Source organism: Carcharodon carcharias, chromosome 7 (assembly GCF_017639515.1).
Source record: "Carcharodon carcharias isolate sCarCar2 chromosome 7, sCarCar2.pri, whole genome shotgun sequence".
Taxonomy (NCBI): domain Eukaryota; kingdom Metazoa; phylum Chordata; class Chondrichthyes; order Lamniformes; family Lamnidae; genus Carcharodon; species Carcharodon carcharias.
This window is the reverse complement of record NC_054473.1, coordinates 80,034,982-80,055,819: the sequence shown is the minus strand read 5'-3', so window position 1 is coordinate 80,055,819 and position 20,838 is coordinate 80,034,982. Positions and strand designations below refer to the sequence as shown.

The 20,838-nt window shown below is 47.9% G+C and overlaps 1 protein-coding gene across 1 annotated transcript in view; it reads left to right on the top strand.

Annotated features, from left to right (window-relative positions):
- Positions 1-20,838, top strand: part of dock3 (dedicator of cytokinesis 3) — a 1,401,685-nt gene that overhangs the window by 1,346,479 nt on the left and 34,368 nt on the right. Inside the window, 1 exon segment of the mRNA XM_041191502.1 lies at positions 18,789-18,876. Coding sequence (XP_041047436.1) covers positions 18,789-18,876 — 88 coding nt within the window.

Below are 20,838 nucleotides of genomic sequence, written 5' to 3'. Positions count from 1 at the left end.
AGGAGACCAGGATGTAGAAGCAGTTTAGGCTGAGATGAGGAATGATAAAGGCAAGAAGTCACTTGTGGGACTGGTGTACAGGCCCCCTAATTGTAACTACATGGCAGGAGAGTATAAAAGAAGAGATAACGGGAGCTTGTCAGAAAGGTATAGCAATAATCATGGGGGATTTCAATCTACATATAGACTGGAAAAATCAAATCGGCAAAGATTGTGTAGATGAGGTGTTCATAGAATGTTTTTGGGATAGTTCCTTAGAACACATTCTGGAACCAACCAGAGAGCAGGCTATAGTATACCTGGCATTGAGCAAAGAGACAGGATTAATTGATAATCTTATAGTGAAGGTACCTCTAGGTAGCAGCGATCATAATATGATTAAATTTTACGTTCATTTTGAGGGAGAAATGAATGCGTCCAAGACTAGTATTTTAAAGTTAAATAAAAGCAATTATGAGGGCATGAAAGCAGGGCTAGCTAAAGTGAACTGGGAAATGAGGTTAAGGGATAGGTCGATAGAGGTTCAGTGGCAGACATTTAAAGGGATATTTCAGAATACACAGAAAATATACATTCCAATGAGAATGAAAAATTCCAAGGCAAGGGCCCACCATCCGTGGTTAACTTAAAAAGTTAAAGACAGTATCAAACTTAAAGAAAAAACATATAATTACGCAAAGGTGGGTGGCAGGTCAGAAGATTGGAAAGAATATAAAGAACAGGAAAGCATGACAAAAAGTTTAATAAGGAGGGAAAATTTAGAGTACGAGAGAAAGCTAGATAGTAATATGAAGACAGATAGTAAGAGTTTCTATAGATATTTAAATAAGAAACGAGTTAACAAAGTGAGCTTTAGCCCTATAGAAAGTGCATCTGGGGAATTGATAATGGAAAGTAGGGGAATGACGGATGAATTAAACAGGTATTTTGCTTTGGTCTTCAATATACAGGACACTAGTAGCATCCCGGAAGTAGCTGTAAACCAGGAAACGTAAGGGAGGGAGGAACTCAGGAAAATTACAATCACCAGGGAAATGGTATTGAGCAAATTGTTGGGGCTGCGAGCTGACAAACCTCCAGGCCCAGATAGACTTCACCCCAAGGTCTTGAAAGAAGTGGCTAGTGAGATAGTTGATACATTAGTTTTAATTTTCAAAAATTCCCTAGATTCGGGGAAGGTTCCATTAGATTGGGAAATAGCAAATGTAACTCCTTTATACAAAATGGGACGGAGACAGAAAGCAAGAAATTACAGGCCAGTTAGCCTAACATCTGTCACAGGGAAAATGTTAGAAGCTATTATTAAAGACACTATAGCAGGGTATTAGAAAAATTCAATGCAATCAGGCAGAGTCAACATGGTTTTGTGAAAGGGAAATCATGTTTAACAAATTTATCCATCTGCTGGATAAAGCGGTGGATGTACTGTACTTTGATTTCCAGAAGGCATTTGATAAAGTGCCACATCAAAGGTTATTGCGGAAAATAAAAGCTTATGTTGTAGGGAGTAACATAATGGCATGGATAGAAGATTGGCTAGCTAACAGGAAAGGGAGAATAGGCATAAGTGGGCCTTTCTGGTTGGTAGGATGTGACAAGTGGTGTGCCACAGAGATCAGTGCTGGGGCCTCAACTTTTTACAATTTACATAAATGACTTGGATAAAGGTGTGGTTGCTAAATTTGCTGATGACACTAAGATAGGTAGGAAAGTAAATTGTGAAGAGGACATAAGGAGGTTACAAAGTTACATAGATAGGTTAAGTGAGTGGGCAAAAATCTGGCAAATGGAGTACAATGTGGGCGAACGTGAAATTGTTCATTTTGGCAGGAAGAATAAAAAAGATACTTATTACCTAAATGGTGAGAGCTTGCAGAACTCTGAGATTCAGAGGGTTCTGGGTATCCTAGTACATTAATCACAAAAGGCGAGTATGCAGGTTTGGCAGGTAATTAGGAAATCTAATAGAATGTTATCATTTATTGTGAGGTGGATTGATTACAAAAATAGGGAGGTTATGCTTCAGTTGTATAGGGCACTGGTGAGACCACATCTGGAGCATTGTGTACAGTATTGGTGTCCTTATTTAAGGAAAGAGGTAAATGTGTTAGAAGCAGATCAGAGAAGGTTTACTAGACTAACACCATGAATGGGTGGGTTGTCTTATGAAGAAAGGTTGGACAGGTTAGGCGTGTATTCACCAAAATTTAGAAGAGTAAGAGGCAGCTTGATTGAAAGCTTTAAGATCCTGAGGGGGAGAATTTTTCGTCCCATGGGTGGGCGCGCGCCCAACACAATCGGGAGTAAAATAGCACACAATGACGTCAGGCGAGCTTCCCGATGTCAACACGTACTCGCACAATATTTCGCTCGGCTGGTGCGCACAGGTGTCGGAGCAGTGCCTGCCATTAACTAACAGGCCACTTCAGGCCCTTAACAGTCCAGTTGTCTGTGATTTTACCTTGCCTGTGCGATTTTCTGCTCATCGCACACGCAAAATGGGCAGGTAGCCAGCTGACATTTTCACAAACTTCATCCAAGGGCCGAATAAAAAAGGTCAGAAGCTTTGCCAGTGGAAGAAGTGAGCAGTTTTGGAGATAGTTTGCAGCTGGTTGCTTATTGGTACTTGGCGGCTTCATCTCTGTTCGGGGCTTCATTCTTAGTATTCCAGGCTTCATTTCAGGACTCATTGCTATCTGCCAGGCCCCCAGAGGATTCAGACCATATGGACCCTTCCAGGTATCAGACAGCCTTCCTTTATTCTGTTAATGCCTCCGCTGGAGGCACCTCCTCCTCTGAGGAAGAGAGGGCAGAAGGGGGAGGAGGCCAGGTGTACCAATGCAGCTTCCAGGGGAGGGACCTGTGAGAGGAGAGGCACAGGCACAAGAGACAGGGCCAGCAGGAAGTCCAAGGTGGAAGGGATCACAGAAGACACCACTATCCTGCTGCCAGTGTTTACAGGCGGCGATGCAGCTACCTCAATATGTTTGAGGTGCAATGCCAAAGGAGGCTCCACATCTCAAGGGGGACCGTGACTTCCATCTGCCAGATGATTGGGCCTGAGATCAGCTCTAACTGTGTGGGCTGACACCCCATGGCGGTGGCTCTGAAGGTCACATGGCTCTCAACCTCTGTGCCTCTGGCTCTTTCCAGGGGTCAGTGGAGGATCAGTGAAATCTTGCAATTAGCTGTCCACAGCTGCATCAAGCAGGTGACAGAAATTATGTTCAGGCAGGTACTGACCTTTATTCGTTAACATACGGACGAGGCCAGCCAGGCGGAGCGAGCCAGAGGGTTTGCAGCAATTGCTGGGTTACCCCGCATCCAGGGTGCCATCGACTGCACACATGTGGCCATCAAAGCACCAGCGGGTCAGCCGGGTGTCTTCGTCAACAGGAAGGGATTGCACTCCATGAACGTGTAGATAGTGTGTGACCCTAGGATGCAGATTCTACAAGTCTGTGCAAGGTACCCTGACAGCTTCCATGATGTTTACATCCCGAGACACTCCCAGGTGCCGAGGCTCTTCAGTGCTCTAGCCCAACTGGATGGATGGCTGCTGGGTGACAAGGGCTATCCATTGAAGAGATGGCTCATGACGCCTCTCTGCCACCCAAGAATGAGGCAGAGAAGGGTTACTAATATGAGTCATGCCTCCTCACGGGCAGTGGTAGAGAGGACTATCAGTCTTCTCAAGATGCAATTCTGATGCTTGGACCATTTAGTGAGAGCACTACAATACCCCCCAGAGCGGGTGTCACTGATCATGGTTGCATGCTGCGCTCTGCACAATCTGGCACTGGCAAGGGGGGACCCATTGGATGAAGGGGATCTTGATGCAGCTGCATAAGCCACAGATGATGAGTCCAGTAGTGAGTTTGAAGGTGAGCACCATGAGGAGAATGCTGAGGGCGTGGAGCCAGACCTCGGTCACCTCCAGGGAGGCAGGGTCACCGGGGCACCTCGATCCACACTCCTCCAGCTAGGCTACCAAAGATCAGCTTCAGATGCATGCCAGCGCTGCTGCCTCCATCCCGGATGTCTGAAAGGACCCTTTCATTTGAACACAAAGAACACTCAGTGACTGTGCAATAAAGTTCAGAGCCACGCATGTCCAGCATTATGTACTGGCATTCTCCGCACCAATAAAATAAAAAGGTGAAGCATACATAGGCCAAAAACAAAATTCATCTCATTGTGACAATTCCAAACTATTGACATAAACATTTCGGATCTTCAATCCGAGACCAGTATAGATAAAGTAAACAGAAATTAACATAAAATCATCCGTGACCTATCCCTTTGTGCTCATGGTGCCTTTAACTTACATATGCAAGTACTACGTCTAGATGCTCCCCACTCGCTGACATCGGCATTCGAGACAGCCTGCTGACTGTGCACTCCTTTGGCCTTGCTGAGCTTGGCGGTCGTCCTCTGGCCCGTGGAGCCTGTGCTGGCCCTGTCTAGGAGGGTGCAGCCAATGCCACGCCTGGCATCTCCCCAGTTGCCACAGTCTCATCAGATGCCACCGTCACTGGCGGTGGAGCAGAGGAGCTGCTGCCGTCATCCAGAGGGCCCTGAGAGGAGCCTGCAAAGACGACAGGCAGCTTGTGCGCCAGCATGAGGTTGCTCTGGACTTCCTGCACACCTTTGGTGGATGAGCACCTAACTGGGATACTGGATGTCTCATTGATCTATCACACTGACACTGACCACCTGAGGTCAGTGCCTGTGTGAGGGCTTGCAGGTCCTCAATGGAGGAGACAGTGCGCTTGCCCTTGATGTCAACACAGTGCTCACGCTCCGCATGGACTCCTCCATCAAGGAGACCATGCCACGCAGACCCTCATGTGTCTCCACCAGATCCTCCCGCACACCCCGCTGAACCACCAGCATCTGCTGCCTAATGGACAATTCCAGAGGCTCGTCATCAGTCTTCGACTGAACACACTCTGCCTCTGCCTGCACCTCAAGCGATTATGAAGTGCCCTCACTAATGTACACCTAGATACTAGCCACCGAACTAATGCCTACCGAGGTGCTGGTATCTGTGCTGGTACCTGCTTCACAGAGCGGGTGTGACGCAGGTGAAAATGATGCCCGGTGGTCCTCAGGTGTCAGGGGTGGCCCTTCAGGGTCTGCAGATTGGATGCCTGCTGGTGAACCTAAAAGGGAGAAGAAGGAATTGTCATTAGTTAAAATCATCACACTGTCACTGTGCATGCCAGGCACCCTGGTGTTACAATGCAGATCAGCATCATGGTGCCATCATCTTTTAATGATCAATGGGGATTCCAGGTTCGAGGCTCATATCAGTGAAGAGACTACACTAGAATGAAAGTCTCACCTCTATGCACTGCATTCTTAGCTTCATCTGGCATTTCCACCTCTCCACGCCCGGTTGCATGGAGACCGTGCTAGCTCTCAAGCTCCAGGGCATCCTGCTTGGGTGGGCCTCTGCCTATACATGCCCTCATGGCTTGGTTACATCTTGTCTTCTTCTGTAAGGACAGAGGAGCATTGATTAGTCCACTCTCTACCTGCAGCAACATTGCAGCCAGGGCAACCCCAGCTGAGGAGCACCTGGCAGAGCACATCTGAGTCCTGGCCCTCGAGCCGCAAGGCACTCAGTCCAAGCAGCCAGGACTCACCCCCTTGGCCAGCTCCAGCGTGTTTAACTCGAGCACCCATGAGGTCCACGGCGGGACGGCCAGACCTTAACACTTCTGCACACTGACCCATGCCAACATGGTACTCACTCTTCATGAGCGCAGCAGGTCATTGAAGCACTTACGGCACCGAACCCAGGTGCGCCGCACCACGTCATGGCTACTCATCTGGGCTGCCACCTCCTCCTATGCTCTCTTGGTGAGGTGCGATGGCCTCCTCCTTCCATCTCTGGGGACAAGGGTGCCCCTCCTGGCAGCCACCACCTCCAGGAGGACAGCAAGGCACTGATCAGAAAAGTGGGGGGCCAAGTGCCCACCTGACCTGTCCTCCCACCTGGTTTTGTAGCTGCACTCGAGTTCATCGTTAGAACGGCAGACAGAAACTTCCCTGGCAGCCTTTCGGGGGCTGCCAAGGCTGTTTTTAAACCAGCCACCAGGTCATCATTGTACCCAGTGACAGGACAGGCCCCCACCCCAGCTCGGCCCTTCCTGGCCAGTGAGGAGCCGCATGTCACACAGTGCGGTCCTTATTTGGCCCGCCAGTGTGAAATCACAATTGGGGCCCAATCACGGGCGGCAGTCAGATTCGTGGCCGCTCCCAGGCCTGCCCGCCATGCCCACCCGACAAGGGGAAAATCCTGCCCGAGGGGTCTTGACAGGGAGGATGTGGAGAGGATGTTTCCTCTTATGGGAGAAACTAGAACTGGGGTCACTGTTTAAAAATAAGGGGTCGCTCATTTAAGACAGAGATGAGAATTTTTTTCTCTCAGAGGGCAGTGAGCCTTTAGAACTTTCTTCCTCAAAAGGTAGTGGAAGCAAAGTCTTTGAATATTTTTAAGGCAGAGCTGGATAGATTCTTGTTTAACAAGGGGGTGAAAAGTTATCAAGGGTTGGCAGGAATGTGGGGTTGAGGTTACAATCAGATCAGCCATGATCTTATTGAATGGCGGAACAGGCTTGAGGGGCCCAGTGGCCTACTCTTGCTCTTAATTCATATGTCTGTTAGTAATAATTTGGTGAAAACGAGTGTGCCAAAACCAGAGGTGACAGTGCAATTCGGCAGGTTCTTGGTGGGGCAGAGGACAGGGCATTTAGAGTTTGTTAGCGAATTAATGAAGGAGCTAAGGGAGCATCTTGTTGATACACAGAAGGCTTTGGTAGGATTATTGGAGATAGTGGATTGGCCAATGAGTAAGTGATTGGAGGTGGCCTTATTTATTTTTATTCATTCACAGGATGTGGGCTTCACTGGCTTAGCCAGCATTTATTGCCCATCCCTAGTTGCCCTTGAGAAGGTGGTGGTGAGCTGCCTTCTTGAACCACTGCAGTCCATGTAGTGTAGGTACACCCACAGTGATGTTAGGAAGGGAGTTCCAGGATTTTGACCCAGTGACAGTGAAGGAACGGCGATATATTTCCATGTCAGGATGGTGAATGACTTGGAGGGGAATTTCCAGATAGTGGTGTTCCAATCTATATGCTACCCTTGTCCTTCTGGATGGTAGTGGTCGTGGGTTTGGAAGGTATTGACGAAGGAGCCTTGGTGAATTCCTGCAGTGCATCTTGTAAATGGTACACACTACTGCTACTGTGGGTCAGTGGTGGAGGTAGTGAATGTTTGTGGATGGGGTACCAACCAAGCTTTGTCCTGGATTGTGTCCAGCTTCTTGAGTGTTGTGGGAGCTGCACTCATCCAGGCAAGTGGGGAGTATTCCATCACACTCCTGACTTGTGCCTTGTAGATGGTGGACAGGATTTGGGGAGTCAGGAGGTGAGTTACTCCTCGCACAATTCCTAGCCTCTGACCTGCTCTTGTAGCCACAGTATTTATATATGGTGCTATAAATTTCAGGAGCAGAGAGGCCACCAAAGATGACCAGACAACAGCCATGGATATGGAATAAAACAGAAAGTGCTGGAAAAACTCAGCAGGTCTGGCAGCATCTATGGAGAGAGAAACAGAGGGCGGAATCATCCCAGATTTGCACTAAGTGCAGTAGCGGGCGGGAAAAAGAATGTTTTACCAACCAGCCACAATGGCGGCTTTTCATGCCGTATCCTCCCAGTCCACCTCATTAATCATACATTCCCAGGAAGCATGCCGTTTCGATGGCAGGCAACATCTGATTCGCCTGCCATGCTGTCACCTCGCCCCTTTATCGCACCAGGCGCCATATTTAAATTTAAAGTATAGCCACATGCGCACCTCTCAATGCTTCCAACCCAGGACTGCTGCAAAGAATACGTGGCCCCAAAAGGCAAATAGACTACAACCCCCTTGTTCAATGACGCATCCCTCAAGCATCTTTTGAATGCCGTGGAAGCCCACTGTGATGTCCTCTAACCCCCGCTCTAGCCGCAGGAGGTGCAGCAATGTTACCAATCCAGCATAGGAGGCAGTGGTCAGTGCCATCACCCTGCAAAAGAGGACGGCCACCCAGTGCCAAAAGAGGATGAATGATCTCCTTCCATTCTGCCAGGGTAAGTCACTCTTCTCATCACTCTTAACTCACACACTCACCAGCCTATCAACATCCACAGGGCCCTCACTCACTGCCAGTTCAAGGGGCATCACCATTCACTGTCTCACACAAACCTTCATTGTCCTCATCCCGTCCATGGGACCACCCATCACCCACATATGCCAGGCATAATTATCATCTGGCCTGGCAGGCATCCTGCCTCTCCATCTGTATTCATGTAGGACAAGCTGGCACACAACAACAGGGAGAGTTCGCAGACTGGTGGAGGAATGCCTGAAATCAAGGTTCTCACAGACTTCGAAAATAGAGTCATCCAGCTGGCTGGTGAAGATCTGGACCATTTCTGTGCTGATGGTGAGGTCAGTATTGCTCTATCAAGTGAGGATCCAGCTGTGCAGCATCCATTAGACAAATATGCTGTGAGTGATGTGTCCTGTTTCATAGGCCACTGCTATGCACTATTTATCTCTCCTTGCTTTCGCAAACACATCTGGGAAACAGTCAACGCAGTCCATGACCCACAGCCTCCAATCAAGCCCCAAAGACACATCGGAAGAAGAATCTGAAGGTACCCTCTTTGAAAACCCGTCACAGCACACCCACACCCTCCACCAGCGCAAAGACTCAAACCTCGGTGGGACCTAGTTCTAGAGTAGCCTTGGGATCACAATCTGGTGAGCACATCACACTGTCTGATCCACAGCAGGCTGCAGCAGGGACTTCACAGGTTTCCCAGGCATTCTGAAGACTGCTGAAGACCAGAAATATGCCAAGTCTGAGTCAGATGATAAACATCTGGACTCGGTCATGTCTCAGTTGCTGGTGCTGCATAGGCAAGCTCAGGAACATCAGGAAGGGATGTCCACTGCACTACTCAGATTGCAAAACACGATGGAGGAGTCCATCCATCTTTTGTCTGAGGTGATAGCGCTGGCATGCCAACACCAAGGTCAACACAGGTACGATGGTGGCCGCCATGGAGACCTTGATCCAGGATATCGGTTCTACACTGCTACACACGATGAGCTCCATCACTGATGCCATAATTCACCTCCAGCTGTGTTAACATGAGAGGGGTACGCAGCAGCTCGATCTCACTCCAGCTTCCCTTTCTCCTCAAGAAGTCAGCCAGGGGCACTCATTGGAGGAGGATCAGCTCGCGCGCACCCCTGGGCCATCCACCCAGGTGACTCCGGGAGTGCCAGCCCATCCAAATCCCCTCTTGCTGCGACCCCAGCAGCTCCAGCCCCATGGCTGAGGAGGTTGCCACTGCCACACACCTGGACCCCTGAAAGCAGGCCAAGGTCATCACAGACAGGGCTTAGCAGTCAGCCGGCTGCCTCCACCTCCACTGTGATGTCAGGGGAGCACCAAGACATGGTGGCAGGGTTAGGAAAGATAAGATGTAATTACACAGCCTGGGCACAGGTGCTAATCACTTGTATATAATGTTCACTATTGTATATAAACCCCCAAGAATGTCTCCCTGCTTATGGCTCCTTGTTCTGATGAGCAATGTTCATGTCACTCAGAAGTGAAACCTTGGTTCCTGCACAAGATAAAGGCAGGTGTCTCAGTCCATGGCCTCTTCCCTGTAGGTTCATGCAGCCTTCAGACTAAAGTGGTGGTCCGGCCTCACGCCCCTTGGACATATTAGTGATGCCCGCACCTCAATGGTGCTTGTCATTGCTGTCAGAATATAGTGGGCAGGCATCACAGAGTTTCATCATTCTCTCTGTGTGCTCTCAGCAGCTTTAAGGTGGGGCTGGACACCATCTTGTCAGCATCTGTGACCAGTGATGCTGTGCTCCCGAAAGGCTCAGGTGCTGAAGGCTGATAAAGGATCAGGTGCATTTAAAGTTTCAGGGCTGCAGAACATGACCCTGATCACAAAGCACAAGTGAGCTGCCCTCAGCCAGATAGGAGTCAGACATTCAAGGAGGCTATGTGAAGATCTATAGAGTATCCTCACTGCATCATCCTCTTGGAATCGTGTGACTCTTAGGGACTCCGCTGTGTCTCCATAACAGGAGCTTTATCACAGAGGGTATAGAACTGCGATCAGCCAGACTGGAGTCAAGTGTTCACAGATGCAATGTGAGCATCCGTGGTGTCTCCTCACTGCATGTCATCATCATCCTCCACAAATCTGTGCAGACCTGCATGATGCATTTGTGGTGGTCGCATCCCAGCTGAACATTCAGTGAGTGGAAGCCCTTGTGGTTGACATAATTGATTGCTTGTTGCCACAGAGATCTATCCCAAGCACGCCTCCCTCATCTGGCCAGTGTGATGGCCTCATCGCTGTCATCCTCGCCTTCGAGGAACTCCTCACACTCATCCCTGTCAACGTCCTCCTCATCGGACCAGATGTCCAGATCCTTTGTCTCTTCTTCAGCCAGATTCTTGCGCCATTGCAGCACCAGGTTGTAAAGGGCGCACCGGGCAACGATGATGCATGACACCCTCTGTGGACTATGTTGCAAGGCTCCACCAGACCAGTTAGGGCACCGGAACCTCATTTTCAACATCCCAATAATTTGCTCTACCAAGGTGCGAGTTGCAGCACGAGCCATGTTGTACCTTCATTCTGCTGCAGTCTGAGGCTGTCGCATGGGTGTCATCAGCCACCTCCTCTGCAGGTAGCTCTTGTCCCCAGTGAGTAATCCCTGCAGCTTCTCTGGACCCTGGAAGATGTCAGGGATCTGAGACCTACTGAGAATGTAGGAGTCGTGGACACTCCCTGGGAACCATGTGCAGACCTGCAGGATGCATTTGTAGTGGTTGTACATCAGCTGCACATTCAGCAAGTGGAAGCCCTTGCAGTTGACATAGTTGACTGCTTGTTGCCACAGAGATCCGAGTGCCACATGAGTGCAGTCGATGGCATCCTGCACCTGTGGGAAACCTGAGGTCTGAGCAAATCTCAGCATCCTAGCTTTCCTGGTCCCTGGCAAAATGCTCATAGTTGTGTGCCTTCTTCTCTGCGTTCTGTAAGCCATGGGGCATACAGCTAGGTCACCAGGCTCCATGCTCCTGTTGTACTCTTCCTGCAGGATGAAAGAGAGAGACTTGTGAGTTAGCTTGGATGTTCTAAGAATCTCTCTTGGTTACGTCTGAAGGTCCCTTGAGCATCTAGTCTATATTCAAGTAGGAGTAAGGTAAAATAAAAGCAAGAGGGCATATTCTATTTAATTAAGATATGCTTGGGGAGCTCAGTCCCATGATTTGCACATTCTACACTATGTGGGAAATCCTAGATGCTCCTGGTGGTCTGGATGACCATGTGTGCAGGAGGTGCCTCCAACTGGAGCAACTCAAGCTCTGGGCTTTGGAATTTGAGCAGTAGCTGGGGGTGCTATGGTGCATTCACGAGGCTGAGAGGTTCATGGATAGCACATTTCAGGACGTGGTCACCCTGCAGCCTAAGGAAGTGCAAGCAGAGAGGGAATGGGTGATTGCCAGACAGAAGATGAGGACCTGGCAGGTAGTGAGAGAACCCTCCGAGTGCATCTCACTCACAAACTATTTTTCAGCCTTGGAAAATGGTGAGAGTGACAGTTCCTCTATGGAGGCCAATCAGAGCCAAGGCCATGGCACTGTGGCTGGTCCAGCTACTCAGGGGAAGAGGGAAAAGTGTGGAAGGGCAATAGTGGTAGGGGATTCATTAGTGAGGGAAATAGACAGGTGCTTTTGTGGCCGTAGAAGTGACTCCAGGATGGTATGTTGCCTCCCAGGTGCCAGGGTCAAGGATGTCATGGAATGGCTGCAGGGCTTTCTGAAGGTGGATGGTGAATAGCCAGAGGTCATGTCCGTGTTGGGACCAATGACATAGGAAGAAAGAGAAATGAGGCCCTGCAAGCAGACTTTAGGGAGTTAGGTAGGAAATTGAAAAGCAGGACTTCAAAGGTAGTAATCTCTGGATTACTCCCGGTGCCAAGCAGTATAGGAACAGAAGGATAGAGCAGATAAATATGTGGCTGGAGAGATGGCAGGAGGGAGGGCTTTAGATTCCTGGGGGTTTGGGACCATTTCTGAGGGAGGTGGGACCTGTGCAAGTTGGACAGGTTACATCTGAACAGGAGCGGGATCAACATCCTCACTGGGAGGTTTGCTAATGCTGTTGGGGCAGGTTTTAACTAAATTGGCAGGGGGATGGGATCCTGAAAAGTAGTTCAGAGAGGAGAGAAGCTGAGATGGAATTAGAAGTTAAAACGCTAGTAAGTGAGTCTGGAAGGCAAAGGAAACACAGGCTAGATAAGAAAGAAGTGAGTTTAGCAAGGAAAAATGGAATATATTTTAATGCAAAGAGTCTGAGGAATAAGACAGATGAGCTGAAGGCACAGAAAGGCATGTGGGAGTATGATATCATAGCTATGACCGAGACTTGGTTAAAAGAAGGGCAGGATTGGCAGCTCAACATTTCTGGTTATTAGGTATTCAGACAAGATAGAGAGGGGAATAGAAGAGGAGTGGTGGTCCCAATATTGATCAAGGAATCAATTATAGCAGTCAGGAGGGATGATATCTTGGAAGGATCATCAAATGAGGCCATATGGGTGGAAGTAAAAAACACAAAAAAGGGGCAAACACGCTGTTGGGTGTGTGCTATAGGCCCCCAAACACTCAGGGAGAGATAAAGGATCAAATATGCAATCTAATTTCAGAGAAGTATAAGAATAATAAGGCAGTACTAGTAGGGGATTTTAATTACCCAAATATTAACTGGGAAAGTTTTAGCATGCAAGGTAGTGGAGGAGCAAAACTCTTAAGTTGCATCCAGGAGAACTTTTTTAGCCAGTACGTGGAAAGCCAACAAGCAAGGGGACAATTCTGGACCGAATATTCAGAAATGAGCCCGGGCAGGTGGAAGGCAAATCAGTAGGGGAGCATTTTGGAGATAGTGACCATAACTCAGTTAGATTTAGGATAGTCATGGAAAAGGATAATGTTGGGCCAGGAATGAAAGTTCTGAACTGGGGAAAGGCTAATTTTACTAAGGTGAGATATGATTTGGACCAAGTGGACTAGGAGCAGCTACTTGCAGATAAAACTGTGTCAGAGCAGTGGAAGGCACTCAAGGAGGAAATAGCAAGAGTGCAGGACAAAAATGTTCCCGTGAAAATAAAGTGGGGGACCAAGTCCGGAGAACCCTGGATGTCAAAGGACATAAAGGTTAAGATTAAGAGAAAAAGAGAAGCTTATGGCAGATACCGAGGGCTCAATACGGCATAGTCCCTAGAGGAGTATAAAAAGGGCAGAGAGGAGCTTAAAAAGGAAATTTGGAATGCTAAGGGAGTGCATGAAAAAGCATTGGTGGGTAGAATAAAGGAAAACCCAAAGGGGTTTTTTTTAAACATATAAAGAGCAAGAAAATAACTAGGGTAGGGGAAGGGCCAACTAGGGATCATAGAGGTAATCTGTATGTGGACCTGGAAGACGCGGGTACAGTCCTCAATGAATACTTTGTGTCGGTCTTCACAATGCAATAGGACGATGCAGGTAAAGACACCAGGGTGGAGGACTGTGAAATATTAGAGGAAATTAACATAGAGAGAGAGGAGATACTAGCGGGTTTAGCAGCCTTAAAAGTGCATAAATCCACAAGCCAGGATGAGATGTATCCCAGGCTGTTGAGGGAGGCAAGGGAAGAGATTTCAGTGGCCCTGGCAGTAATTTTCAAATGCTTTCTGGCCACAGGCGAGGTGCTACAGGACTGGAGGATTGCTAACGTTGTCCCATTATTAAAAAAGGGAGGAAGGGATAGACCAGGAAATTACAGGCTAGTCAGTCTAACTTCAGTGGTGGGGAAGTTACTAGAAATAATTCTGAGGGACAGAATATATCTGCACTTGGAGAGACACAGATTAATCAGGGATAGTCAGCATGGATTTGTTAAGGGAAGATCATGTTTGACAAATTTGATCGAATTTTTTGAGGAGGTAACCACGAGTATTGATGAGGGTAATGCATTTGATGTAGTCTACATGGACTTTAGCAAGGCTTTTGATAAGGTTCCTCATGGCAGACTGGTCAAGAAAGTAAGAGCCCATGGGATCCAAGGCAAAATGGCATGTCAGATCCAAAAGAGGCAGGAAGCAGAGGGTGCTGGTTCAGGGATGTTTCTGTGACTGGAAGTCTGTTTCCAGTGGGGTTCTGCAGGGCTTGGTGCTGGAGCCCTTGCTGTTTGTGGTGTACACAAATGATTTGGACTTAAGTATAAGGGGTATGATCAAGAAATTCACAGATAACACGAAAATTGGTAGAATGGTAAATAGTGAGGAAGCTAGCCATAAACTGCAGGAGGATATCAATGGACTGGTCAGGTGGGCAGAACAGTGGCAAATGGAATTCAATCTGGAAAAGTGTGAGGTAATGCACTTGGGGAGGGCTAACAAGACAAGGGATTACACTATGAATGGTAGGACCCTGGAAAGTACTGAAGATCAGAGGGACGGACCTTGGTGTGCATATCCATAGATCCCTGAAGGTAGCAAGGCAAGTAGATAAGGTGGTTAAGAAGGCATATGGGATACTTGCCTTTATTAGCCAAGGTGTAGAATACAAGAGCAGGGAGGTTATGCTGGAACTGTATAAAACACTGGTTAGACAACAACTGGAGTACTGCATGCAGTTCTGGGCACCACATTATAGGAAGGATGTGATTGCACTGGAGGGGGTGCAGAAGAGATTTATCAGGATGCTGGGGAGTCTGAGCTATGAAGAAAGATTGGATAGGCTGGGGTTGTTTTCCTTGGAGCAGCGAAGGTTGAGAGGGAACCTGATAGAGGTGTATAAGTTTATGAGGGGCATAGATAGGGTGGATAGGAAGGTACTTTTTCCATTAGTAGAGGGGTCAATAACCAGGGGGCATTGATTTAAGGTAAGAGGTAGAAGGCTAAGAGGGGAGTTGAGGAGAAAATTTTTCATCCAGAGGGTGGTAGGAGTCTGGAACTCACTGCATGAAAGGGTGGTTGAGTCAGAAACTCTCATAACATTTAAAAAGTATTAAGATATTCACATGTGTTGCCATAGTCTCCAGGGTTATGAGCCAAGTGCTGGAAAATGGGATTAGTGTAATCAGGTCTTTGTTGACCAGCGTGGACACAATGGGTTGAATGGCCTCCTTCTGTGTTGTAAACATCTATGAGTCTATCCCAGAGAGTGCTGGCCACCACTTGGATAGCCAGAGTCTAGTGCACTGCATGGCTGCGCAAGACTCCACCCAACTCCGCCCCACTCCACCTGACCGATTGGCAGCAGCTTCGCCTACTGTACTGCACGCTGTGCTCTCAACTCAGGCACAGGTATTCTCCTAACCCACACTGCAAGGCTGCACTGTTAGCTTGAACCATTGGGAAGACTGGTCCAAACCTGAATGATGACATTGCGAGGGGCTGTGAGCGCCTTCACCGGTGATTGCTCCATGGCCAGCTTTAGCAAGGATATTGTACAACTTGCCCAGTCATCCAATTGTTCTGCAGTTTACTAGAACGGTCATTAGTTTACAGTCTGTGCCCAGGGGTGAAAAGCTCTGGAGCACTTGGTGGCACTTTCATGCCTCTGCGTTGCATGAGTGGGCAGATAAGCTAGAGGCCCAACTCCACGCACGTCAATGTGGCTGCATCTTTACCGTCTCAGCTGCAGAGGAATGGTCACTTTATACAAGATATTCCTAATGCATGGCCATTTCCCTACCCCCAACCCCACATGTGCTTGTGTTCAACCACAGTGCAGCTCACCTCAGCCATAGTGCAGCCCTTGCCCTGGCACCGCACTGTCAGCCAGCCAGGGAAAAGTGACTTGCCTGTGCCCTCGCATGAATGCAAGGCGTCTCAGCCTTGAAGTCCAACAGGCAACCCTCGCAAGCTCTGTGCAACGTTACTGTGCACTCGCCTCCAAGTTCCCTTCAAAGTGCAGCTTGCCAGGTGTATGCCTTATTTAAGCTGTTGTGAAACGCGCTGGCATGCAATCACGCTGACTCAGATAATCCAGCGTAGGAGGATGTTTCCGGGCAAACTGGCTTATAATGATATGCAGATGTGTTACAATGAAGATCCTGACGTCCAACAGAATGAAATCGATTTTTGGCCTTCTTGCCATTTTGTCTGCTCACGCCGCCATACACACCCGCTGCCAACGGGCATAGAACAAAGAACAAAGAAAAGTACAGCACAGGAACAGGCCCTTCGGCCCTCCAAGCCTGCGCCGATCATATTGCCTGTCAAACTAAAACATTTTGCACTTCCGGGGTCCGTATCCCTCTATTCCCATCCTATTCATGTATTTGTCAAGCTGCCTCTTAAACACCACTATCGTACCTGCTTCCACCACCTCCTCTGGCAGCGAATTCCAAACACTCACTACCCTCTGCTTAAAAAACTTGCCCCGCACATCTCCTCTAAAGTTTTCTCCTTTCACCTTAAATCTATGTCCCCTAGTAATTGACTCTTCCACCCTGGGAAAAAGCTTCTGACTATCTACTCTGTCCATGCCACTCATAATTTTGTAAACTTCTATCAAGTCGCCTCTCAATCTCCATCGCTCCAGTGAGAACAATCCGAGTTTCTCCAACCTCTCCTCATAGCTAATAACCTCCAGACAAGGCAACATCCAGATAAACCCCCTCTGCACCCTGTCCAACACCTCCATATCCTTCTGGTAATGTGGCGACCAGAATTGCACGCAATATTCCAAGTGTGGCCTAACCAAGGTTCTATACAGCTACAGTATGACTTCCCAGCTTTAATACTCAATACCCCTGCTGATGAAGGCAAGCATGCCATATGCCTTCCTGACTACCTTATCCACCTTTGTTGCCACTTTCAGTGACCTGTGGACCTGTACACCCAGATCCCTCTGCCCATCGATGCATTTAACGGTTCTGCCATTTACTGTATAATTCCTACCTGTATTAGACCTTCCAAAATGCATTACCTCGCTTTTGTCCGGATTAAACTCCATCTGCCATTTTTCCGCCCAAGTCCCCAACCGATCTACATCCCGTTGTATCCTTTGACAATCCTCTTCACTGTCTGCAATTCTCCAACCTTAGTGTCATCTGCTAACTTACTAATTAGCCCAGTTAGATTTTCCTCCAAATAATTTACGTATACTACAAACAGCAAAGGCCCCAGCACCCCAGCACTGATCCCTGCGGAACACTGCTAGTCACAGCTCTCCATTCAGAAAAGCACCCTTCCACTGCTACCCTCTGTCTTCTATGACCAAGTCAATTCTGCATCCATCTTGCCAGCTCACCTCTGATCCCGTGCCATTTTACTTTCTGTACCAGTCTGCCATGAGAGACCTTGTCAAAGGCCTCACTGAAATCCATGTAGATAACATCCACTGCCCTTCCATCGTCGATCATTTTTGTCACTTCCTCGAAAAACTCGATCAAGTTAGTGAGACACGACCTCCCCTTCACAAAACCATGCTGCCTCTCACTAATATGCCCATTTGCTTCCAAATGGTAGTAAATCCTGTCACGAAGAATCTTCTCCGATAATTTCCCTACCACTGACATAAGGCTCACCAGCCTGTAATTTCCTGGATTATCCCTGCTACCCTTCTTAAACAATAGAACAACATTGGCCATTCTCCAGTCCTCTGGGTCCTCACCCGTAGCCAGTGAGGATACAAAGATTTCTGTCAAGGCCCCAGCAACCTCCTCCCTTGCCTCCCTCAGTTCTCTGGGGTAGATCCCATCTGGCCCTGGGGACTTATCCACCTTAATATTCTTCAAGACGCCTAAAAAGCATGAAAGATTCTGCTCAGAGTTAATATTTTAAGTCCAATATGACTCTTCTTCACTATGAAGTCATATTGAACTTGAAACATTAACTCTGTTTCTCTTTTTACAGATGCTGCCAGACTGCTGAGTTTTTACAGCATTTCTGTTTTATTTCAAATTTCCAGCATCTGCAATATTTTGCTTTTATAATAGCCATGGATATGGGAAGGGTGTTTTATGTGAAGTGATTGAGTGAGGATAGGAGGCTAAAAAAGTCAGAGGTGAGGGGACTTAGGAGGTTTAAATGTAGGCTGAAGTCACCCGAACAATTACAGGTCTGATAAAATTTCTAAAACATACACGCCTTCACACATTGCTGTGAGATAACCTTGTCCTGAGATAGCTTTGGTACCCAGGGCAACATTGTTTATCCTTCACCAGCATTAACATACAGCTGCCTGATCACACTGCATGAAAATCATTAGTTTTTGGCTGTCCGACCTTGTTTGGTATTTGACAAAAGACGACTGGGATGTTACTTCAGAATGCTCAAGGTTCAGCCCATTCACTATCACAAAGTTGGGAAGCTACATCACTGACCTGTACAGGTGGGCTTAATGTTCAGCCACCTACTGCTGGTGAAATGGTGGCCGTAAGCATTATTCACAGTGCTGTTCTAACGTTGCTGCACCTCCGCTCCACTTACCATAGAGCACTGCCACTAACGTTTGATCTGCCCTTGATAACAGCATCTTCAGGTAAAATTACCAAAAGAGAGTTTACATGAATGGAAGTGAAGGTTCTGTTCCCTGTTCACTGTGGCGTACAGTACTCTGTCTCTTTAGTCAACTCTGTGATATGCCAACTTGTGCTCATGTTGATGGTTCCTTCTCTTTGCAGCCTACTAGTTTCCAGCGGGCTCTGATTCAACAGGTGGTCGGACCCTGCAAACCGTGCAGTGATCCCAACCTCTCTGTCGCTGAAAAGGGTAAGGATCCATTTAACCATTAAAGTTCAGTAGGACAAAGAGATAATTAATTTCTTTTGTTGGGTCATATAGGACCACGTGTCCCATCAGCTAACAATGACAAATTTAGGCAATCTTTTAAAATTAAGTGAATGGGGAGGGGATCTGGTTGCTGCATAGACTTTCACTAGTCACCTGAATCCTAGAATTATGTAAAGCTCCAAATAGAATTCTGCTACATGAAATGTCTTTGGAAAGCTAACTCAGTTTGTAGTTGACATGGTCACATGGCACAAAACTAACCCTGATGTAGCACTAAACAAACAATGATTCACTCCTGGGCCATAGGATGCCTGGTTTAGGAAATTAAAACATGTCAAATGTAATGGAAAGCACTTTTGAAGTTGTGGCAGAGTAAAGGGAGCAGTACAGAAATCCATACTGCACCTGTGAGGAGGAGCTTTACTCCATATCTAACTCATGCTGTACCTGCCCTGGGAGTGTTCGATGGGACAGTGTAGAGGGAGCTTTATTCTTTATGTAATCCCGTGCTGTACCTGTCCTGGTGTGTTTGATGGGACAGTGTAAAGGGAGCATTACTCTGTGTCTAAGCCCGTGCTGTACCTGTCCTGGGAACATTTGATGGGACAGTGTAGAGGAAGCTTTACTCTGTATCTAATCCCGTGCTGTATTTGCAACAAAAACAAAAATACCTGGAAAATCTCAGCAGGTCCGACAGCATCTGTGGAGAGGAATACAGTTAACGTTTTGAGTCCGTATGACTTTTAATAGAACTAAGGAAAAATAGAAAAGAGGTGAAAGATAAGCTGGTTTAAGGGGGGTGGGGCAAGTAGAGCTGGATAGAGGGCCAGTGAAAGGTGGAAATTGCCAAAAGATGTCATAGACAAAAGGACAAAGAGGTGTTGACGGTGGTGATATTAGCTAAGAAATGTGCTAATGGTGACATTAAGGGTAGAAAGCAGGACGAGCAAAGGACAGATAGCCCAAGTAGGGATGGGATGGGGTTGGGGGGAAGGGATCGAAATAGGCTAAAAGGTAGAGATAAAACAATGGATGGAAATACATTTAAAAATAATGGAAATAGGTGTGAAAGGAAAAATGTATGTAAATTATTGGAAAAGGGGGGATCGGAAAGGGGGTGAGGATGGAGGAGAGAGGTCAGGATCTAAAGTTGTTGAACTCAATATTCAGTCCGTAAGGCCTAGTCAGAAGATGAGGTACTGTTCCTCCAGTTTGCGTTGAACTTCACTGGAACATTGCAGCAGGCCAAGGACAGACATGTGGGCATGAGAGCAGGATGGTGTGTTGAAATGGCAAGCAACAGGGAGGTCTGGGTCATGCTTGCGGACAGACCGAAGGTGTTCTGCAAAGCGGTCACCCTGTCTGCATTTGGTCTCTCTAATGTAGAGGAAACCATGTTGGGAGCAGCAAGTGCAGTAGACAAAATTGTGGGAAGTGCAAGTGAAATGCTGCTTCATTTGAAAGGAGTATTTGGGCCCTTGGACGGTGAGGGGGGGGGGGGGGAAGTAAAGGGGCAGGTGTTGCACCTTGGTTGCATGGGAAGGTGCCGTGGGAGGGAGTTGAGGTGTAGGGGGTGATGGAGGAGTGGACCAGGGTATCCCAGAGGGAACGATCCCTGCGGAATGCCGCCGGGGGGGGTGAAGGGAAGATGTGTTTGGTGGTGTCATCATGCTGGAGTTGGCGGAAATGGCGGAGGATGATCCTTTGAATGCGGAGGCTGGTGGAGTGATAAGTGAGTGCAAGGGGGACCCTATCGTGGTTTTGGGAGGGAAAGGAAGGTGAGGGCGGATGCGCAGGAGATGGGCCGGACATGGTTGAGGGCTCTGTCTACCGCGGAGGTGGAAAACCTCGGTTAAGGAAGAAGGAAGACATGTCAGAGGAACTGTTTTGGAAAGTGGCATCATCAGAACAGATGCGACGGAGGCGAAGGAGATGGAGTCC